Source organism: Coptis chinensis, chromosome 3 (genome assembly GCF_015680905.1).
Source record: "Coptis chinensis isolate HL-2020 chromosome 3, ASM1568090v1, whole genome shotgun sequence".
Taxonomy (NCBI): Eukaryota; Viridiplantae; Streptophyta; class Magnoliopsida; order Ranunculales; family Ranunculaceae; genus Coptis; species Coptis chinensis.
The window spans coordinates 15,987,303-16,011,175 of NC_141458.1; the positions used below are offsets into that span (position 1 = coordinate 15,987,303).

At 39.3% G+C, this 23,873-nt stretch overlaps 2 protein-coding genes and 1 pseudogene across 3 annotated transcripts; 2 read left to right on the forward strand and 1 right to left on the reverse strand.

Annotated features, from left to right (window-relative positions):
• Window positions 1-393: 393 nt before the first annotated feature.
• Window positions 394-3,343, forward strand: LOC147508216 (bHLH transcription factor RHL1-like). 2 transcript variants are annotated; one of them, XM_086600786.1, is made up of 6 exons: window positions 394-1,018; window positions 1,090-1,251; window positions 1,347-1,412; window positions 1,852-1,917; window positions 2,065-2,133; window positions 2,715-3,343. In XM_086600786.1, exons 1-6 carry the CDS (start codon window positions 527-529, stop codon window positions 3,087-3,089), a joined length of 1,230 nt encoding a protein of 409 aa, XP_086456912.1. In that variant the 5' UTR covers window positions 394-526; the 3' UTR covers window positions 3,090-3,343. The 2 variants fall into 2 exon arrangements, with proteins under 2 accessions (XP_086456912.1, XP_086456913.1); XM_086600787.1 differs by lacking the exon at window positions 1,090-1,251 and having other exon boundaries at window positions 453-1,018.
• A 7,090-nt stretch (window positions 3,344-10,433) lies between these two features.
• On the forward strand, window positions 10,434-11,619 carry LOC147508217 (protein FAR1-RELATED SEQUENCE 5-like). Its single transcript, XM_086596967.1, has 3 exons — window positions 10,434-10,625; window positions 10,782-11,111; window positions 11,335-11,619. The coding sequence occupies exons 1-3, from the start codon at window positions 10,434-10,436 to the stop codon at window positions 11,617-11,619; spliced, it is 807 nt and encodes a 268-aa protein (XP_086453093.1).
• Window positions 11,620-13,529: 1,910 nt separating this feature from the next.
• Window positions 13,530-17,469, reverse strand: LOC147508218 (peroxisome biogenesis protein 19-2 pseudogene; annotated as a pseudogene).
• Between the last annotated feature and the right edge of the window lie 6,404 nt (window positions 17,470-23,873).

Consider the following 23,873-nt stretch of genomic DNA (forward strand, 5'->3'; position numbering starts at 1 on the left):
AATCAATATGGAAATTATTCGCCAAAAATTTGAAAATTTGAATAATAATATGTTTAAAAATTCAGCCAAATGTTTTTTATACGGGTCTAATACGGAAAAAATTAGATATATTTTGTCGCATTACAAATTTAGAATATAATAATTTGTCAGAATTGTTCATTAACTACACATGCATAACTCAAATTTTTATTTATATTTACTTGCTAATACTTTAGTTTTTTTGCATATACCAAACACTAGCTAGAATCCCTCGTCTACCTAGGTTCCACGTGGACACCTTAGACGAAATGCTCTAGCACTGTTCTACTTACTACAACCCTAATAAAGGTATAAATTTGGGCTTATTATTATTATTATAAATGTAGGGGTTGCATAAATGCAACTCTTTAAAATGAGGATTATTGGTTCTTCAGCTGAGCTATAACAGTAGAGAAATGGAATGACTTGTTCTCCTTATAATTAGCAATCCCAGAAACACAAAAAACTTCATTCGCTTCTTCTTCTTCTTCCCCAACAACAAGAAGCAATGAACAATTCAATACCACCTTCTCGTTTAACTCTCCAAGATCTTCATCAAACCAATAATCAAGGCCAACAACATAATAATAACTTCGATCATCATCATCATCAAACACCCCCGGACGATTTCCTAGACCAAATGCTTTGTAACTTACCTTCATGGTCTGATCTTCATGGTAACCCAAACAAGTCTCCTTGGGATCTCAATCCCAAACCTGAAAATAATACTAACAATAATAATAGTCTTCAGTATGATGAGTCCATACTACTTGCTTCCCGACTTCGACAACACCAGATAACTGCTGACTCACCCACTTCTAAGTCAATGTTACTTCAACAACAACAATTACGAGCTGCTGGGATCGGTGGTGACTCCTCCTTTTTACCGATTCCACTCACTCTTGGAAATGGTGCTGACACTGATAACTCGGCCCCGGGTCTTTACAACGGCTTCTCTAACTCGTTACCTCGACCCACTCAGCATTTCAATCATGCACAGGTTTCTTTCTTTCTTTCTTTTTCAATTCGTTTAAACAAATTATTAATCCATTTACTTTTATAAAATTATAGAATGGGTCAATTTCGACGCAAAATTTCGGAGCTGCCGCTACAGGAATGAATCAAGCGGTGGCTACTGGGAACAGTGGTGGTGGTGGTGGTGCCCCACCAGTAAGGCAGAGAGTGAGGGCAAGGAGAGGTCAAGCAACCGATCCACATAGCATTGCTGAAAGAGTAATTAGGCTACTCTTTGTTTGTCTGTTTGTATTTTGTCTTGTTGGTTTTGTTTTGATATAATTATTGGGAATTGGGATTTGTCTGGATGGCAGTTACGAAGAGAGAGAATCGCAGAGAGAATGAAAGGTCTGCAAGAACTAGTTCCCAATGCCAACAAGGTAAAAAAATTATTGTTTTTTAATTACTAAACAAACAATCTGAAGTTTCTATGTGAATGTGTGATTAGGTACACCCAGGAGTTGTTGATTAATACAATTCTACTGTACACCTTAATTATATATTGTATAATTATTTATACAAATCTTAATAACGACAAAATTGTGTAATCCTAAAAACAAAGGCAGCTTCGTTGAATGTCACATGCTATATTTAATCTCTGATCCAACACAAATGTTTTATTGCTAGGGATTCACAATATTGTTTGTTAATGGTTAGTAATTAATTGTTCAACACTGAATTCTTTGGCTCTTGGGTGCAATTTATTTATTTATTTTCTTTCTCTGTAATGTTTATTGAAACTTGAAACTAGTCCTTGGCTTGGCCATGACTGTATTTTGATCCCATTCTTGTGCTTTGGTTTGGTTGTTGGAATGACAGACAGACAAGGCATCCATGTTGGATGAGATCATTGATTATGTGAAATTCCTACAGCTTCAAGTCAAGGCAAGTACATTTTTGGATATATTTGTTTATTTCTAAACAAATCTCACTGAACTCATTGTCCAATTAATTAATCTGATATAATCAGGAAAAGAATCACAAGGAATTTATTATCTCCCTAACTCTCTCTCCTTTTGATTCCATGTACAGGTTCTAAGCATGAGCAGGTTAGGTGGTGCTGCAGCTGTTGCTCCCCTTTTAGCTGATATCTCCACAGAGGTAAGTTTCTTTTTTATTTTACAAAAATGCATCTAATTGCCACTGGGTAAAACTTAGTGAAACTTTTAGTTTTTAGTTGAAAGCAGAAAAAAGAAAAAATTTAAAATCTTTATGAATAAAAGAAAAGCTGGATTGGTACGGTATGAATTCTTTGTTGGTAATACACTGATAGAGCGATAGCAGCGGTGATTTAATTCGCTAAACATGGAGAGTTCTCTACTGAAGCATAAAAAATATTGCTTCCTGGTTGTTATCATTAGGTAGTTGTGAGTCGACTGCAAGCTTGGGCCACATAAAACCACAGCTGACATATATGATATATCGGTTTTTCCTAATTCACACATAGATGTATATGCTAATATGGTCTAAAATCAATATCATTAATTTTATCTGATTACTAAAGTGATAAGTCCCGCAATTTCCTATATGGTGGAGAAAGGTTTTGTTCACACCCTACGATAATGAACAGAAAGACCAAGTAAGAAAAGTGCAGGGTGTGCCCCTCACTCACTCACCCACTCGAAATTCCCTAAGAAACCCTTCCAATACCTTTTCTAAAAGTTTCAAAATGGTAACTTCAGGGGGGCGCGGATTCAATTCAGACAAATGGGAGTGGTGGACGGAGCAGTAATGGAGCACAACCAGTGTCAGTTAATGACAGTCTAACAGTAACAGAGAATCAAGTGGCAAAGCTAATGGAAGAAGATATGGGTTCAGCAATGCAATACCTTCAAGGAAAAGGTCTTTGCTTAATGCCCATCTCACTTGCAAGTGCCATCTCAACAGCCACAGGTCACTCAAGAAACCCTAAAAACAACCTGACCAGCCCTTTCCTTTGTTCCAACCTTGATGGACCCACATCACCTAGCATCTCTGTGTTAACTGTTCAGTCAACTATGGGCAACGGCATTGGTGAACCATCCGTTAGAGACGCAACATCTGTTTCAAAGCCGTGATAGTGGACAGTGAGGGTAATTCAATATTAGGATTGAAATTCTTTTCCTTCAGTGAAAAATCAGTCATTGTATGGTTATTTATTCACTAAAGGAGCAGAATTTGGAATTCTACTCAGTGGTGTAGGTAATTTGAAGCTAACTAAGTTCCACTGTCCGTTTCTCCTTGGCCTTGTTAATGTCAATTTAATTTAATTCAATTTTCTTAGTTTTATTTTGTCCTCTTTTTTAATGTGACAAGTTTGTGTTGTTGATAAGTAGAGTGAGCTACTACTTCCGACTTGCTTTACTGATATATTATTTAATGATTTTAATCAAATACATGGAATTGATTAAAATAAGTTGAATGTGAATATGTGATGGTGGGAGTGCTTTAGATGAGTTAAGGGCTGTTAAGTCAACGAAAGAAGACAACAAAACGAGGTTTTAATGGAGACGTGCTTCCAACTCCAAATGGTTTTCTTCACCAACTTTTTTGGTGTAAAAAAAAAAATTGATAAAAAATAGTTCTGCGCCTTTTTTTTAGGACTTCAGAAAACTGACTGTAAAGGAATTCCATTCTTACCAAATGTTCGATTTCTAGCTTTCAACTTGGTCATTATTCACTCTAAATTGAACTCTGACCAGGTTCAATAGGCTTTACTTTTTTCCTTGAGGAAAGGTTTCCATCTTCTTCACAAGGTGACATGATTTCACCAAACAAAGATAAGACTCTGCTCGTAGACTCACGGTCTGGGACGCCCTCCATATTGGTAAAAGATTGCCTCTGTCGTCACAAAGTTCAATACCACGTTAACAAAAGTTGGTGGTGATGCTGAATCAACCAGGAGCTCTGCATTAATCTTCTTCCACGCCTCATCTGTTAAATGCCATAGATGTTCTTGAGCAACTTATTCTGTAACACTCGCATTGGATTACTCTCAGAATGACGGAACATCACCTCTTTCCAAACTCGGCCTACAGCACATACCGTATTTGGGGAGAATTATCATTACATGCTAGAGTGCTAGACATGCACTAAATCCTTTTTGATGTTATCCAGTGTGGAACCACTCTGCCACGAGCAGATATGATATGCATTGACCAGCCACTAAAACAAGCATTAACAGAAAATTAGCGAAATTAATTAGCATAGATGGTCTGTGTACATTTAAAATGCCAATGAAGTATAACCTTTTTCCTTTTAAGCATGGCAAGATGTTCAAACCTTGCTCGGCTGCTCCTTGAGAGCGTCATAAGCAAATTCATTGATAGCATTATAAAGAGCAAAGAAACATAACTTGTTATATTCAGGAAGTTGTTCCTCTGCATTAATATCCCATCTGTGGATCCAATTGAAATATTAGAAATTCTCCCGATCAATAATTAACTATGAACAAGTTTAATGAAAATGTGTTGCAGCTCTGTGGGCTCTTTGCAACTGGATCTGTCTAGGAAGGGAGAGAGTGGAGGGGGGACAGAAGTTTAGGGAGTTGAAATGGAGGACAGCTATATGCTAATGCACTGTTGGGATGCTGAACCCCTTTGAAAGCCACACGCTTTGTCGCCCAATAGACTCCTCTATCTATACTCTATAGGCTTTTGTATGTGGCGATTGGGGCTGTACTTCTATCTGATGGGTTCGGTATGTTTGTCCAATATCTACACTACAAGTATGCAAATCGGTTTTTTTAAGTCTTAAAATTCCTATTTCTAAATTGATAGTTAGTATGGTTTTTTTGGATTATAATTGTAAATGGTAATTGTAATTATATAAGAGAGACTCATCTATTTATTTTTTTAAAACAAAATAGGAGATAATTATGTTATTTAAGTGATATTAGAGAAGTTATTTTAAATTATCAATAATAAAATAGAACTTGTTTTAATTTCAATGTGGGAAATGAGAGTAATTATTTAATTTAAGTGACATTAGAGAAGTGTATCTACATTATTAATAAAAAAAGAGATATTATTCAAATTATATTAATAAAAATGGGGATTATTCTAAATTTAGTGAGGGAGATATTTCTAAATTAAATAAATAAGGATATCTTAAATTGTCTACTTGATATTGAAGGGTATTCCGAAAGACCCGGATATAATATAGTGTAGATATATGATAGCATGGTATTCTGGAATACGTTTCCAATATTGAGTTTCAGGTAATTGTGTCAGTGTCTCAAACTGAGTCCTGCCTCGTCACAATGAAAATTATAGTGTTCCACTTCTTCGTTATCACACAAATGACAACTAGTTAACTCATGATTTTCGATGGGGATGACTGACAATATAGCAAGTTCGGTAACTTTTACTTCAAGAAACAAGCGCTTATGTGTGTTTTATCACATTTCCATGATTCTATATTGTAAGAATGGTTGGAACTTTTTAAAATCCACCAATCCACTGTGCCATAAGTATACCCGTTTCTGAGCAGTTAGTCTTTGTGGTCAACTGATCGATGTGAAGAAAAGTCTTTATAGGATCGGTTTGGAAAACTGTGGTGTGTCTGTGTGTTGGCACTTGGCAGTCACTTTATGTGTGGGTGCATAAAAGATAATTTGTGCGCTCTTCTGTTTACGAGGAACGCTAGTACAGAACTACAGATCGAACTCAGTTGAGAACATTGTCACCAAGTACGGTACGGGTTTAAAAGCGGTTATGACTTGAAAAAACTTTTTATGTTTTAAGCGGAACGTTCGAAAAAAAAACGAAAAAAGGTGAAAAAAAGCGTGGGGCATAAAAACGGGTTTAAAAGCGGTAAAAGCGGGTTTAAAACGATAATAATAAAAAAAACGGTAAAACCGATGATAAATAATATAATAGATAAAGAGTTTGATTTTCTATAAAAGTAAAAAAAAAAATAGACACATAAAATAAAAAAATAATAATAATACAAATGAAAGAAAATTCAAATACATGAAAATATCAAATTATCATTACTCATCCAAATACTATAAGTTTTAGATTCAGTGCCAAAACACTACTCAAAATAAGATACTACTAATTACCAACCATAATGGCATAATTAAGTACTACAAATAAGTTAATAACTTTAAAATTTTCAATTAATTATTAATAGTCCAAAACAAAATAGAATGGTCTCAATAAGTCAATCTAGCGCCCACTCTTCAAAAAGGTAAACTCCAAAATCCTTTTCTTTTCTAGCGTTTAAAAAAAAAAAAAAAAGTTTTAAAACGGGAGATTTTCAAAATCTCGGGTTTTAAACGCTTTTTAAGTTTAAAAACGGGTTTAAAACGTTTAAAAGCAGCGTTTTTTGAAAAATCGGGTTTTAAACCTGAAACGGGGCGTCTTGGCAATATCTCGGGTTTTAAACGCATTTTTTTAAAAAAAACGCCGTATTTGGTGACAATGGTTGAGAAGCATACAAGCCGCTACATTAATTACGACAGCAGCTTTACTTTACAATAGCTGAAGCAGTACATAACTGAGGTGGATTTAAGGAGCTCATTAGCTCACCAGCTTGAAGAGAGAGCATTTAACATTTTAGCCTATTTGTCTGGTCATACAAGAGATATGTCCTTGGCTAGATTGGGATGTAATCCCTGTAAACAAAGATTTTGAATTAGATAAGATCACAAGTGGGCTAAATGTCGCCTAGCCGTATTAGAATTAGAATCTATACTCTCCAGTCACTCCGGGGAAGAAATAATTGCGGATTTGTTCCATGGGTGCGCAAAGTATTTTGGTGAACTGTGTGAACAGTTGGAGAAGGAGAAAATCAAGTAAGTCCATTTTGTACTTATCACGACAAAAATTGGTTGAAGACCATCTTTTTTTGGCTCACAGATATATGGTTAACTAGTATTACCCCTACTAAATGAGGCAATTAGGATTGCCCCTACTAGATGGGGAAATTAGGGTCTTATCCCAAGTACACCAAAAAAACACGATCCCCAAGTACACAAAAAAACACGGTCAACCTGGATTGGTTGGATAGACCGTTTAGTTGTATTGGATGATCCACAGTGTGAGTTAGCGCTATTACGTGCATGTGTTGAGATCTCTAAGTTGGTTTTTACGATTCATAGTTGTCCACCATCCCTTTTTAGAGATGCAACTAAGATTTTTGATCGGCATCTCCACAGTGTTCTCCAGGATATTGTGGTTTCTGATGGTCCTGACTTCGGTGATTTGCAGTGATGTTTATTGACACTCCCGTTACGTCTTGTTGGGTTAGGTGTTTACTGTGCCATTGATGTCTCTACTTTTGCTTTTGTGGCCTCCCGTTATCAGACTTCTGAGCTTCAGAACCACATTCTTAAGAGTTGTGGCCCAGTACATTTGGATGAGATTCTTGATGTTGCTAGTAGTGTATTGAGTCTCTGTCTACCCAATTTTGACCTCAGTTCTATGGTTGTGAATGTTATCGTCCCTTCAAAACCACAAAAAGTTTTGGCAGAAGCGTTCTATGGTAAGATTGTTGCTGGTCTTGAGAGGGAGTTTGTATTATTTGCTCGTCAGAAAGCAGTCATTGGATGCTTGCAGTCAGAACATGCAAAATATTTTCTACTTGCTATTTCGATGGAGGGACTTAGACAGCGTATGTCGCCGGTAGAGTATCGTTCTATTCTCTGGTACCGTCTCATGATTCCTTTGTACTTTGATAGTGGTCTATGCCCTGTTTGCAAAAGGAGTAGACTAGATGCTTTCGGGGACCATGCAACACATTGTAGATATTTTCTAGGTTTCAAATACCGACATGATCATGTCAGAGATATTTTATGTGATGCATTTTGGAGAGATGGGGTACAAGTGAAGAAGGAGGCTCCTGTACGTAAATTTTCTCATTGATCCGAATGAGGGGAGATCGACACTTCGGCCTGCGGATGTATTGATCTACAGTTGGTCTGAGGGGAGGCATGCGTGTGTTGATGTAATTGGAGCCTCTCCGTTGGTAGGGCTTGGGAATGGAGTCTTTGAGGTGAGAGAAGCCGCTAATAGAGGAACAACATGGAAAATTGAAAAACACAAGGAGGCTTGTAAAGCTAACTAGCATTGTTTCATTCCTTTCAGTTTTGACCTTAGTCACCAGATCGTTGAGTTGGAGCGAAAGCGAAAGCGGGAGCGAGAGCGCGAAAACGCTTAACTTGAGAAGCTCCCACTTTCAGAGCGGGTCTAGAGCGCTTATATTATTAATTAAGTAATTAATATTTTAATATATGAAGTATATAAAATGATATAAATTAATACAACTTAACATATAAAGTATTAATAATATTATTAGTTATCTTTGGTTTTGAAAAAAAAAATCGATAATCTCTTTGGTATTGAAGTTAACTTGGCCTATTTGATAAAAGGGAAATATATTCAGGGAAAATAAAAGCGTACTTCTATATCTCATTATTAATTACATTGCAACATAGTGTTACTTGAGAAGTTGACGGTTGTAAAGAGTTGGCTACAAAGTAGGACACTTGCTTTGCTGCCTACCTAGAGATGGACACAATATATTATACGAATTTCAAGGTTTTCTTCTCTTCTTCTTTGGAAACAACAGATCAAATACAAGCCCACAAGAGCCCCCAATTGATTTCATCAATCTATATGATATTGAAAGGAAATTCAAGAGACAAATTTTACCACTTCAATCAAACAGTCATATCTAAATTTGTTCTAATTGGTTATTTTTTCTTCAATTTATTATGTTGAAGGTTCAGAATTTGTAAAGTCTCTGTTCAAACATCTATTTCAGTAGAAATTTGATCTGTATGACCATTTGACATGAAGAGCGCGTTTGAAAACTGAAAGCGCGGTTCAAAAAAATGAGAGCGCGGATTGGAGGAGCTTTTGGTCGAAAATTGCCAAACCGCGGTTTTAGAGCGAGTGCGAGGTAGGGTGTACACGGTTTGTGTGATTAAGGTTTTGACACTTTTGGTTTCTTGGCACAACAGTCTGTTGAGCTCTTTAAGAGATTGCAGAAAGTTATGGACTGCAACGTAATGACAGTTGGTTCTAATGAGTTTGTTTTTAGGAGGATGGGATTTGCCATTCAGAAAGAACTTGCGGCACAGCTTGTTGTACTCTTGTCTTAATTATTTGTAAAACTCGTTATCATTATTAATAAAATTTCCACTTCAAAGAAAAAGAAAAAGAAAAAGAAAAAGAAAAGTCCATTTCGTACTTATCATGACAAAAATTGATTGAAGACCATTTTTTTTGCACACAGATAAGGATATATTATTGATACAACGAGCCCGTTAGGTAGACTCCACTTATTTAGACTCCAATCTCACTCCAAATCTATATCGTTAGATTCTATTAGCATCTACGATTACATTATTATTTCCACACTTTCTACAAATACTAAAAGGGTATTTTTGGTAGACAGGTTCGGAAAATTAAAACAAAACTTACGAGACAGAGAAAAACCCCAAACCCCTTCTTCTCCATCCTCCCTCTACCTATTATATTGAACTGAAGTGTGAGGATTTACGTCTCTATCGTCTTTAATTGTTGCTTCAATTGATGGGATTTTGTTGTATCCAGGATGAACTCGCCAACCAATGAAGTGGAGATTATTAATATTGTGATGGCGAAACATTAGTTTTCAAGCATGATACCCAAGTTGATGAGCTTGGGTGTTCTTCTATTCAAACTCCTGACAAAGAAGGGGAGATATTGGGAATGCCCAAAGTAGGTATGACTTTTTGAAGTTTGGAGGATGCAAAGTCATACTATTATGAGTTTGGTCAACAAAATAGTTTTGAAAGTTGAGTGCGTAGTACACAAAAGAGAGCCCATGGTGATGATTCAGTGATTGTATGTGAAATGGTTTGTGCTCGGGAGGGGACACACACCAAGAAACAAGGCAACGTAGAGAATGACATAAAAAGGAGAAATACTTCAACAATTAAATGTGGGTGCAAAGCAAGATTTAGAGTTGCTAGGAAAGATGATATGACATGGGTAGTGAAATGTTTTGATAATACTCATCCCCACAAGATGGTTACTCCATTAAAACGGGGCAAATGAGGTCGATGCAGGTTATGCCTTTGGTTGCTCGAGTGTTGATTGAAAAATTTGATGATGCAAACTTACCAGTAGGAAAAGTTCCATCAATTTTTGGAGAGACAGTTGGGTTCAAAGATAGAATTTGCTATAATCATTTGAACTCCAAGCACAAGAGGTACAAAACACCGAAGGAAATGGATGCAACTGTAGCATGTGACTATTTTCAACAGCAACAACTGGAAGATCCTCAGTTTTACAATGCCATAGAGTCGATCATCGATAAAGCGGGGGTGTGAATTTTTTTTGGATAGATGGGCGCATTCTCGCGATGCGCACCAAGCATTTTGGAGATGTTGTTTGTTTGACACCACATACAAAACAAACTATTATTCGATGCCTTTTGGTCACTTCACTGGAGTTAATCACCATTTTCAGTCTATCCAGTTTGGTTGTGCTCTTTTACTAGATAAAACTGAAGAAAGCTTTTTGTGGTTGTTCAAGACTTGGCTTGCGGCTATGGGTGGTCATGCCCCAGTTTCCATTATTACTGATCAAGACAAAGCGATGACAGCAGCTATCGCCAAAGTATTCCCTAACTCTCGACATCGGTTTTGTCTATGGCATATCACTAGTAAATTTCCCGAGCATTTGCAGCATGTGTGTTTTACGAGGGAAGGGTTTCAAAATGCAATGGATTGTTGTCTGCATCAGACTTATGATGTAAGTTCTTCTGAAATGCAGTGGAAAGAGATGTTGCAAAAATACGATCTAGTGGAACATGAATGGCAAAAGAAAATGTATGATATTAGAAAGATGTGGGACGTGTACCACCTAAATACTTTTTTTGCTGGAATGAACACTACTGGACGTAGCGAAGGAATGAATGGATTTTATAAAGATTACTTTACATCTGACACTACTCTAGTTGAGTTTGTTCACAAAAATGAGAAATGCTTGCAGAGATTTGCTCGAAGGGAAAGGGAAGAAGACTATGAATCTGAGCACAAAGATCGGATTGCGGATGCCTCTCAATATCTCTTAAAGAATCCTGCATCACTTTATACAAGAAATGTGTACAATAAATTCAAAGAAAAATGTTCTAAAACCATGACTTACAAACTCTTAAGTGAAGAACGCGGAAATGACTTCAACTCCTATACCATGACAACAAGAAAAAATAAAAAAAGGTGATGGAAAAATCTGGAAGGTGATCTTCAACTGAACAACTAGTAATGGCTCGTGCGAATGCAAGTGGTTTGAGTTCATGGGAATTCCTTGTGCACATGTTTTGAAGGTAATTATCCACTATGATTTTAATGAGATACCCGAACAATGGGTTTTGAGAAGATGGATGAAAGGATCAAACCAATACCGAGTTATGGATAAGAGTGTAATACTAAGTAGTGTTGAAGATTCAGATGTGCTAAGACTTATGCATGGGTCTCATCTTGCCAATCAAGTTGTTTATGAAGATGCAAAGGATGTTGAGAAATTTAGAATGATGGTAGAAGTGATGGGCACTTTGCTAGAAAGGTTTTCAATACACGATGCATCTAAGAAGCCAAATGCGGTTATTTAAGAAGAAGAACCTATTGTTGTCAGCCCTCAAGTGTTGCTTTTGAATCCCAATATTTTTCAAACAAAAGGGAGAAAGAAAAATATGAAAAAGAGCGGTTTGGGCAGATTGAAAAAGCCACTTGAGATCTCCCAGCAAACAACTTTAAGGATGTGCGGATATTGTAAAAAGAGAACTACTCATGACAGAAGAACTTGTCTCAATAATCCAAATAAAAAGAGCATACGTGCAAATTTACTATTCATTGTTCTATAATTATAAATTTCTAATTGTTATTCAGTTTAACTCTTCATTGTGGCCTAATTTTTGTTCACTCATTTACAAGTAGGTAGTACTGAAGACGCAACAAATATTATTAGTAGCGGAGATGCATAGAAGACCTCTTTCTATATTTTGATGACTTGAAAGGAAAGGATGAGTTAACATAGAGCATCCAATATGCCTAATCATGAGAGGATTATGTGATCTAGATCTCAATTTTGTGTACTCAGAGTCGATTATGTATTCTCGGTATTGGCCTTTTGTACTGTGTAGGAGAATTTTGTAATCTCAATCAAGTGAATAATAACTCTCAATAGAGCTATTTTATTGCTCCTACATATTCAAACAAGTTCTCTATTTCTTATACGACCATATTTATTTTTTGGTACTCTCAAATTTTGACATCTATAATCCCAAATATTAATCATGTTGGGTGACAATAACTTTCAGGCCTAGTTTCAATCTCTAGAACCGGTGATGACTCCATGATAATAAGTTACCCTTAAGAGCTGGTGAGTGATGTTAGCCTCTGGGACAAGTATGAAGTGGCTGCTGAAAGGGGACAAGTCTAAAAGTTGTGGTGGCTCTAGGCCAATAGAGTGAATATCTGTCAAAAGTTAGAGAATAAGTTTAGGACTCTCATATTTCAATGACCTGATTTATTACCAAGATTTCAGAAACTTCTGCACATATCAAAGTTGAAATTTTCACCAGGTCTGTACTCTTTAGTCCTAAATCAAAAACAATAAAGCCCAAAATACCGAAAAATGTGAAAAGAAGCAAGGAGCATAGCCAAGTTACTCTAGTACAAGGACTCCGTATGTGTGTTTTCAAGTTAGTTATTGGGCTGGACCTCAAAACGACTTTTTCCCCATCACTTTTGCGGAAGCAGGAAAATCATTTTTTTTAAATTTTAAAAATGCGATACAACTTTCTAGCCGTTGAACCCTCAACACACACACACCTTTTGCAACACAAACCCCTATGTAATAGAAACAACAATATATAGGTGAGATCAAAATTTGAGGATCTTGGTGGATTTGAACCACCATCTCTTGAAAATCAGGAGACGAATTCCCATTCTCAAGTGCTTTGCCGTATAAGCTAAAGATCCATTTAAGAACAATAAAACCAGAAAACAAAGAAAGAACTAATGGCAGTGAAGGTTCTTCTTGTCTAGTCTAGCAGTGAATAAGTTCAGGGCAAGTCCAATACACTCTGGCTGGAGACCTGATATCTCCTATCTCTTTTTCATTATGTGTATCACAGTCCTCATAATCCCACCACCCCTAAATGATCCATTGATGGCCGGTCACTCCATCCAATTATAACCCAACGACTTTCTTTCAATTTGTAGGCAATTTAGTTTCCTCTCTTTAATCAATAAAGTAGGAGTGCATACATGGTAAAAGCAGTAATGTCCCCTATACTTCATTAATCTCTATCTCTCTCCCACTCTTAACCTTCACAAAGCCTAACTCCATGAACCCAATGCAGCCTAAACAAAATATAATACATTGAGCAAGTAGAAGTATCTCTAGCATAGGCAGGTTAACAAGTAATCTATAATTCCATATTAATCACATAACATGCATTATAATTGTGTTCGGAAGTCCTGACGTACAATTTGCAAAACATAACTCTCAACCAAATCAACAATTATAAAAACAAAAAACTAATTCTCGATTTGAAAATATTTGAGAACGAGCAAGCTCCTCAAACTGCTTAACCCAATCCTCCATCATTCCCTCCTTGCCCAAATCATCACCACCACCACCAACCTTTGGTTTATACACTATCGATTCCAATCCTCGAACCGTCTCTCGAGTCTGCTCCCTAAGTTTCTTTAAAGCCTCAGTCACGTGATTTTCCTTCAAAACCTTCTGTTGCCCTTTTTTCTTACTTCTCAAATTAGGCAATCCACCACCCAATCCTTGTACCCCAGTAGGCAAACAAGCCTTACTTCCAACCTTCGTTTCCTCATAGCCAATCTGACTTCCACATATTTGCTATTCCACAAATTTTTGGAAATCTCACAATACTGATGCTCGTATCCTTCAAATACCTCATTCATCTGCCCCAAGATTTATTATTATTTTCTTAACCTAACAACATCCAACAAACAATAAAACAAAATTTGATTTAAAATAATAATAGATTATAAATTCAAGTGACAAATTAGATCGAAATTAGAAAACTAAAATAGCAAATACAAATGGAAAAGTCACTGGGAATAGAAGCTAAATTTGGCGGAGATGATTTTCTCTCCAGAGGATCAACGTGGTTGAGAGGTGAATTGTGATTAAATTTTATTTCCTCAATCTTCAGTTCAATAGGTAGAGGGAGGACAGAGAAGAAGGGGTTTGGGGGTTTTTTTTATTTATTTATTATTTATTTATTTATTTTTTTGTATCGTAAGTTTTGTTTTAATTTTCCAAACCTATCTACCGAAAATACCCTTTTAGGATTTATAGAAGCCGTGGAAATAATAATGTAACCGTAGATGCTAATAGAATCTAACAGTATGGATTTGGAGTGAGATTGGAGTCTAAATAAGTGGAGTCTACCTAACGGGCTCGTTGATACAATAGAAAGAATGTTACATCGTGAGACTTGGTGTCACATGATTATGAAAACAAAAAGAAAAAAAGAAAAAAAAATACTATAGCTAATGTCTAATCAAATCTATAGTACGTCCTCGTGGTATTATTAGAACTAGCATGATGCATGTGCATAATGTTTTTGTTTTTTGTTTTTTTGCATGACTAATTCGTAAATAAACAAAAATATAGGGACAATTTAGTAGCTATTATGTGGGCCATGCGTTGGGACCAAGTAAAAGTGTGTTGAATCTAAATGACATAATTGTCCTTATTATTATTTCAAATTTACTTGAACATTTTGATTGGGTTTTTGTAATTTAATCAATTGAGTATGAGCAATTCCGTCAAAACAAAATGGTTGAAGAGATAAAGAGTTACAAAAAAAAATTAATAAAGTACTGTTGCGAGACTATAGCTCACAGCCGCGTTCTTTAAAGTAGTTTAGATCTAGTACTTTTCCAAACTCCAAAGACAGTCTCCAGAGTTCAAGCAACTCCAGCTGCATCTGCATCTGTGCCTAGTTGTTCTCCAAAGTCCAAAGACAGTCTCTTGACTGAAGACCATAATACCATATTATGTCAGTGTTAACGATTCCGAACAGAATGTCGGAATACCGCTAGATATTTCAGTTTTTTAAAAAAAAAAAAAAAAAACAACATAGGGTGGGTCGAAATATTAATGGGGTGGGTGAAATATTAATGGTTCTGAAATGAGTTGAAATTAAAATATAGCATCGGTAGAAATATTATCAATTTTGGATTCGAAATCCCAAACTATGTATTATGTATGATTCTAAGTTGAAGGTTACATATATGAATAGTTAGTAGAGCTATCAGATTACGAAAACCACTTTCAGTATGCTCTGATTTGTTTGTCACAGATGTGAGTAATTCACTCTATATACAGAATCATTACCTGTGACATTCAATATATATATACGGCATGTTAGGGGGTATTTCCAGGTTGCTATCATACCTTTCAATTAAACGAGTAATGATATCGTTAGGACCTAGATATGGCCATGAGTTTAAACTTTAAACTTGGCCATCTCCAGATGCTAACCATAACATTAGATTTTATTATTATTGGTGCGGTGAATGATAATGTTATTCTGATCAGAATTTGATATTAAGGAAATGTATGTAACTAGCAGTTTCAAGCATATGAATTTTGTGAGGGAGTGATATTCTCCTTCATGAATATCAAGCACGTGCTTAGCATGGTGGAAATACCACACCAACTTCCGACTTACTTCTCCGACCTATGTCACCAGATCACGTCCACGAGCTACGAGATCGCTCTAGAACAGTTCGTATCACTATGCAGATCGTTCTATATCATGACCCAACCCACCTTCTAGAAGCAATCATTACTAAAGCTGCACGTACACAAATCACTGCCGCCAGCTACTAACCCCTGCTACTAATCCCCATCATTATGACAGACCTACTAGCACAGTTCTCACACGCTTCCATAATCTCCACCCTACATTTGTGTTGATCTTTACACGTGTTGGGTTCAGATTCACTTTCATCACTTATAAATACTTCCCATATGAACTACGCCGGACCTAATTTTTCTCTCCCCCCAGAATCGAGAGTAAGATACGTAGACAGTTCACTCATCAACAAACTCGGTCTTTCCCACCTTCAATCCCATTCTCCTTCTTACCTTGTATGTAAAGGTGAACTAAAACACTCCTTTACATTGGCGCTGTCTGTGGTCTCGATTTCTTAAGAAACCACTTAACAACTCCCAAAACCAACAAGACAACTTCTCAAGCCCACGAAGCATGACAAGCCTTGAAGCTCAAATCCAGAGTCTAGTAGGTCAGCTAGGAACAATGAATGAACATATCACACTACTCAGACAGGAGAACGTCACGTTTCGCGCGCAAGTGGACACGCAGAATCCACCTGGTACCGTAGCAGAGGATGGTATTAATGAGGTTAATCAACAGATTAACGAGCAGTCACAGCGGATCGACCAAAGTGCAGTTAAGAAAGACGCCACCCAGATCATCCAAAAGATGCTGAAGACATACCGTACGTCCCCGTTTACTGCTGAGGTACTTAGTAGAGCTTCTCCTCCAGATTTCATCCAACCACGTTTTCCGATGTATGATGGCAGCGCGTGTCCTGGTTAGTACGTAGCTCGCTACATTCAAAGCTTGACACTCTATAGTGCACCAGAGTTTGACCATTTTCATTGTCGCTTGTTTCCCGCTAGTCTCAAAGATAGCGCACTCGATTGGTTCTTTTCATTCGAGCCAGACTCGATAAAGACCTTCGAACAACTCACCGATTTGTTTGCTAGTCAGTACATCCAAAACATACGTAAGAAAGCTGATCTTGATTCACTCTTCTAGCTATCATTTGGCGAAGATGAAACCATTCGCCAATTCCTAGGTCGGTTCAAAGCTGAACTGTTATGCATGGAAAGCTGTCTCAAAGAGTCTTTTGCCACACTGACATTCTCCAATGCATGTCGAGTGCGCAACACAGACTTCTCCAGGTCGCTGATGAAAGAGCGTCCAGAAATGCTGTCCGAGCTATATGCTTGAGTAGACAAGTACATTAAGCTACAAGAAAGCCTGAGACGTCACGGCCTGACAGAAGACCTAGAAGTAGCAGCGATCTTCGATGACACCCCACCTACCAAAAAGCGGTCCAGACCGCAGGAACAGAAGTCGGGGAACAGAACAAACAACAACCGAGAGTTTGCTATCCTCACATGATCTCCCAGTTACATACTGGACAAGATCAAGCGAGCTGCATACTACCGACCGGAGGTACGACAACCATCAAATCGACTCGACAAGCCTTACTGCGCTTTCCATCGAGCAAAATGTCACTAGACTGATGCGTGTTGGGGGCTAAAGCATTACCTTTAGGACCTCATTGAAGCAGGCCATATCAAGCAATACACCAACATCACCGATGGTGATATGCGCCACAAACTGACTCTTCCTTCTCTTCCTCCACGTCATCCCAGCCAAGAGAAACTTCGTGAATCTCATTAGATCACGTATCGTCTGAGTCAGACATCTTTCTCTTGTCACTCACAACTCTACAACAGACAATAAAATGAATGACCTAACAACTCAATACTAAAAGCAAGAACAAAGCAGAGAGCAGAAGATCAACAATGGCAGAAAACTAACCTGAAAACTCTCGGTGTAGTGAGTTTTTCTGCAAAGAAAAACAAAATATGGCGATTCAGATAGCCAGCATTGTTTTGTATAACAGCCCCTCCAGTTTCCAAAGCATTAAGATTACACCCTAGCCCTAGCTGCACACATCTTCCAACAAGCTGTCTTGTTTTTTCAAATCCCGAAAAAAATGGGGCTGCACATTTTCTTTGCAATTGCTCAGATTTGCTCATGTGCCATACACGTGCTAACTATTACCGCATACCAGTTCACCGGATAGTACAAATCGATCTATAAAGTTCCTTGGGTATTTCCATTTGCATCAGTTCGTCTCTTCATGCATGCTCAACACACACTACTGTGTTATCTCAGCAGATCACTTCAATGAACTGCACGACCTACTAAGAGGGGGCTGTGTGAGGGAGTGATATTCTTCTTCAGAAATATCAAGCACGTACTTAGCATGGTGGAAATACCACACCAACCTCCAACTTACTTCTCCGACCTACATCACCAAATCGCGTCCACGAGCTATGAGATAGCTCTAGAACAGTTTGTATCACTACGCAGATTGTTCTATATCATGACTCAACCCACCTTCTAGAAGCAATCATGACTAAAGTCGCGACATTATAAACAAATCTGCCGCCAAAGAATCGACTATTGCTGCAAGCTACTAACCCCTGCTACTAATCCCCATCATTACGGCAGACCTACTAGCACAGTTCTCACACGCCTCCACAATCTCCACCCTACATTTGTGCTGATCTTTACACGTGTTGGGTTCAGATTCACTTTCATCACTTATAAATACTTCTCATATGAACTACACCGGACCTAATTCTTCTCTCCCCCCAGAATCGAGAGTAAGATACGTAGGCAGTTCGCTCATCGACGAACTCGGTCTTTCCCACCTTCAATCCCATTCTCCTTCTTACCTTGTATGTAAAGGTGAACTAAAACACTCCTTTACAAATTTGATACAGATAGTGATGATGTTTTGATGAGAATCAATATAGAAAGAAATTGAGACTAATTGTTGCGATCTAGTATTCTAAAATTTAAGTTTGAGTCCAATTTTATGGGATTAAATCAGACTAGATTAGGTCACAGATCAAATCCAATACATTAACCCGCCCACCCCAATGTTCTGGCCAAGTCTAATGTAGTGGCACAATGTGGGAAAATTGGACTAAGTCAGCGGTACAGGGGATAGGATGCAACATAACAAAGAAAATGGAGGAGTAGGGAATCAAGACCGCGGAACCCTAGACCGCCGACGTGGCATGAGTACGGTCAGAGGGAGAGCCATGGGATAACAAGATAGATGGACGGTCTTGATTCGGGGATATAAAAAGAAGAGGATGAGGAGAGAAAAAAGGAGGCCGCTAAAAGAGAAAAAGGTGAGAATAGTGAGGAAGAGGAAAAAGGAGAGATTGTTTAACTGAGATATTTAGGGATCATACATTTGGCGCCGTCTGTGGGGAGAGACAAAATCAAGTTAGAAATGGCACCAAAGAGAGCAATGGGTAGACCAAAGAGGGTGGTGGTTCAGGAGCCGACGTCGGAGGCGGTGATTAATGAGGGGGAAGAACGAGAAGAGGGACGAGCAGCGGAAGAAACACGACTGATGCGAGAAGAGATTGAGAGGCTGAGAGAGGAGAACGATGAGCTGAGAAGAGAGAAAGAGAAGGCGGAGGAAGAGGAAGAGGCCGGGGAAGAAGTAAGTGAGGGGTCTGAAGATGAGGGACCTGAAGATGAGTAGCCCGGGCCAAATCTTGTGGAAAACCCGGTAGCTGGCTTGACAATGGAGCAAGTTCAAGAAATGATAGACAATGATAGGGAGGAGAACCGGGCGGCAGAAGAAGACATAGGAGGAGAGCCGACCGGTGGTGGTGGCTGGGTTGAATCGCAACCCATTAGCAGATGACATATGGGCTTCAGAGGTCCCAAGGAGGTTTGTTCAACCGAGGTTCGAGAGGTACGACGGCAAAGGAGATCCAGTGGATCACATCCATCATTTTCGGCAACAGATGCCACTTTGGCAGGAGTCTCGATATGATGGTTTGCGGTGTATGATGTTCCTGGCTAGCCTTAAAAGAGGGGCGTCGAATTGGTACTATAGATTACCAGTTGGGAGCATAAAAAACTTCCAGGAGTTGGAGCAGGAGTTCATAGATCACTTCATACATCAGAAGAAGCGGGTGGTAGGTATCGCGTTTTATTCAACGTGCGACAAAGGTCTACGGAATCAGTTAGGGAGTTTATGTGCCGGTTCAAGGTAGAGACACTGAAAGTGGAAAATCTGGATGAGAGGACAACAGTGATAGCATTTGAGAGAGGCTTGCGTCCGGGAACAGGAGTGCACCAGTCCATGGCAAATAATGAGATAACGACTTTACATGAGCTGTATCCGCAAGTGGAAAAGTATATAAGATATGAAGATACCATGCAGAAGGATTCCAAGAGATCAGGGAAATTAGTGTTGTCTTTGGAGAAGGAATGGGAACACCGGAGGGCAGAGACATCAGAAAAAGAAAGTGGGGGATACTGGGGATATAGAGCACGGGCAGAAGGAAGCCGGGAAGGCGTCCGAAGGGAGTACAGGGAGAGGAATCCCTACTATGAGATGGAACAGACTCCGCTGAATAGGCCCCTGAGTGAGATCTTGCCCCTAATCAAGAATCTTCCAGGGTATGAAGGACCGCGAAGCATGCCAATAGAGATACCAGAGAAACCCTTCCGGCGGCATATCATCGATCTGAGAATCATGAGAGAGCGATCGTTACACACTAAAATGGTTGGTTCAGAAGATGGTGGAGAAAGGGAGGATGAGAGAGTTTATGAGAGACGCTCAGAATGAGGAGCGCATGCCGCCTCAGGGAAGAATACTGGGAACCATCAATGTGATTTACAGCAGTCAGGTTCTGAGTCATAACGCCCATAGAGACAAGATAAGGCGGACCGCAAGTATCCAGCAAATCAATGAGAGAATGGATAGACCACGACAAAAGGGAGGCGACAGTAGTAGAAAATGACAGAATTGTATTTAGTAGCGCGGACCTCAGGGCAGTGAACTCACCACATGAAGATGCGCTGGTCATTACCGTCGCGATGGGAAATTACATGGTGAAAAGGGTGTTGATTGATTGTGGAAGTGCAGTGGATTTGTTATTCAGAGGCGCTTTGGAGGAAATGGGAGTCGATCCTAAGTAGCTGCGTCCTTCGCGAACCAATTTGTATGGATTCAATGGGAGTATGACAGAGCCCATGGAGGAACTCTTATTACCTGTGACAACAGGACCAGTGACAGTTTTTGCCCGATTCATGGTGGTAGATTGTGCTTCGCAATATAATGCAATTTTAGGAAGGCGGTGGATTTACGAGATGAAGGTGGTCCCATCCACGTATTATCAGGTAATACGGTTTCTCACGCCTATTGACATGTACGAGATTTACGGTGATCAGGTCACTGCCAAGAACAGGCATTAGGGAACAATAAAACGGTTGATCCGCGGACCAGAGGGGGAGACTTTTAATCCTAAGAAGAGGCAGACATAGCAATTATAGTGCACCTCGGTGGAGGGGGAGGCTGAGACATCAGTGGGACCAAAGACACTCGATGAGATTGAGGTGGTGAATATTGGAAGGGGGGAAGAGGAGAAGTTCACGTCGATAGGATCCAGTTTGCCAGAAGAGTTGAGGGGTAAGTTGATATAATTCTTGTCTGAAAATAAAGATGTCTTCGCTTGGACAATAGAGGATGTTACTGGGTTGGACCCTAAATTCGATTGTCACCACTTTCATATGAAAGAAGACGCTAAACCCGTGAGACAAAGGATGCACAGCATTAGGCCTAAATATGCCGAGGGGATCCGTGAAGAAGTCGCTAGGTTGAAAGGGGCAGGGATAATCCGAGAAGTTGAGTTCACAGACTGGTTGTCTAACATAGTCGCAGTACCGACAAAGAATGGGAAGGTGCATATGTGCGTGGATTTTACTGATGTAAATCTTGAATGCCCGAAGGACAGTTATCCCATGCCGCGAGTAGATGAGTTGGTGGATAGGACGGCAGGATTCAAGATATTTTCCTTCATGGATGCATTGATGGGGTACAACTAGGTAGCAATGTATGGGCCAGATCAGGAAAAGACAGCGTTTGTGGTGGAAGGCGGTACATACTACTATACGAGGATGCCATTTGGTTTGAAAAATGCGGGGCAGTTGGGTGAGAAAATGTTCGAAAGCAAGATTTGGAAGGGGATTGAGATCTATATAGACGACATGATGGAAAAAAGTATGTCGGAAGAGAAACATATAGAGGGTTTGAGAGAGACCTTCGGGATACTACGGAGATACAACTTGAAGCTGAACCTTGAAAAGTGTACATTTGGGGTTAGTAGGGGAAAGTTTTTGGGTTATATAGTTACTCATAGTGTAATTGAGGCTAACCCCGAGCAAATAAGGTCCTTGTTGGAGATGCCATCTCCGCAGAATGTGAAGGAAGTACAGTGGTTAGTAGGTAGGATTACGGCTTTAAATAGATTCATTTCCAAGTCATCCGATAAATACAGACCGCTGTATAGGTTGTTAAGAAGCACACTGGATTTCGTTTGGACCACTGAGTGTGAGGAGGCATTTCAGGAATTGAAAAAATATTTGGGCAAAGCGCCTTTGTTGTCACGGCCCGAGATAGGGGAGAAGTTGTATTTGTATTTGGGTGCCACAGAATATGCAGTTAGCTCAGTTCTAGTCCGAGTTGTAGACAATATGGAGAAGCCGGTGTATTTTCAGAGCAAGACATTACTAGACGCAGAAACACGATATAGTAGAATTGAGAGGCATGCCTTGGCGTTAGTTTTCTCAACCTTGAAGCTGAAACCATACTTTGAAGCGCATGTGGTAGTAGTGGTAACGAATTTGCCTTTGAGGCAAGCATTGAAGGCAAAAAAATTTGGTAGAATGTTGAAATGGGCCGTGATGCTGAGTTCCTATGAGATACAATATCATATAAGAACCGCGGAAAAGGCGCAGGCGATGGCTGAATTTCTGGCAGAGTTTCCCGCAGAAGACCCCACTTGGGGAGAAGAAATGGTCATGGAACCAGAAAGGGAGGGAGAGCCAAACCTCCTAGACCCATGGGATAAGAGGAATGGATGGAGAGTATTTGCAGATGGATCGACTACAGATGCATGCAGCGGCATAAGAGTCATATTGGTTGCACCCAATAATGGCAGAATAGAGCAAACCATGAAACTGGGATTTGCAGCATCCAGTAATGAAGCAGAATATGAAGTGGTAATAGCGGGATTGAGAATGGCCAAAGATTTGGCAGTGACGGAGTTGACAGTATATTTCGATTCAAATTTGGTGGTGTATCAAGCGAATGGAGGGTTCACCGCCCGATGCCCCAGGATGGCAAGATATTTGGATGTGCTGCACAAACGATCTGCAAAATTCACAGAGCTCAGGTTCATTCACTTGGGTCACGGAGAGAACAGACATGCTGATGCCCTGACATATGTAGCCGCTGCAATTCCAGGGTCAGAAGAAAGAACAATATGAGTGGGAAGGTTGGAGAAATCGAGCACAGAGGACGCGATAGAGATTTGTCAGGTCGTGGAAGAAAGTGGGAGCTGGATGGAGCCAATTAAGAGCTTCTTGGTGGGAAGGGAAGTGACAGATAAGAAGGAAAAAAGAAGATGGGAATAGACTTCTCGAAGATACGTTTTGTTGGAAGGAGAGTTGTATCGAAAAAAATTCAATGGACCACTATTAAAATGCTTAGGTTTGCGGCTATCATATGAGGTGCTGACAGAATTACACGAGGGAGACTGCAGGAGCCATTCAGCGGAAAGAACTACAGCACATTGATTATTGACACAGGGGTATTTCTGGCCCCATATGAAAAGGGATGCAGTGGAATTGCTAAGAGATGTGACAAATGTCAGAGATTTGCACAGCTGATCTTCGCCCCTGCAAAACCATTACATAATGTCTCGAGCCCATGGCCGTTCGTTATGTGGGCAATGGATATAGTGGGACCGCTGCCCATGGCTAGTGGAAAACAGAGGTTCATGCTCGCAGCCACTGATTATTTCACGAAATGGATTGAGGCAGTACCTTTGCAGCAGGTAAAGGAGACACAAATCATCAAGTTATTATGGGAGAATATTATTTGCAGGTTTGGGATGCCATATGCCATCATAGCAGACAATGGGACTCAGTTCACAGGAGCGAAG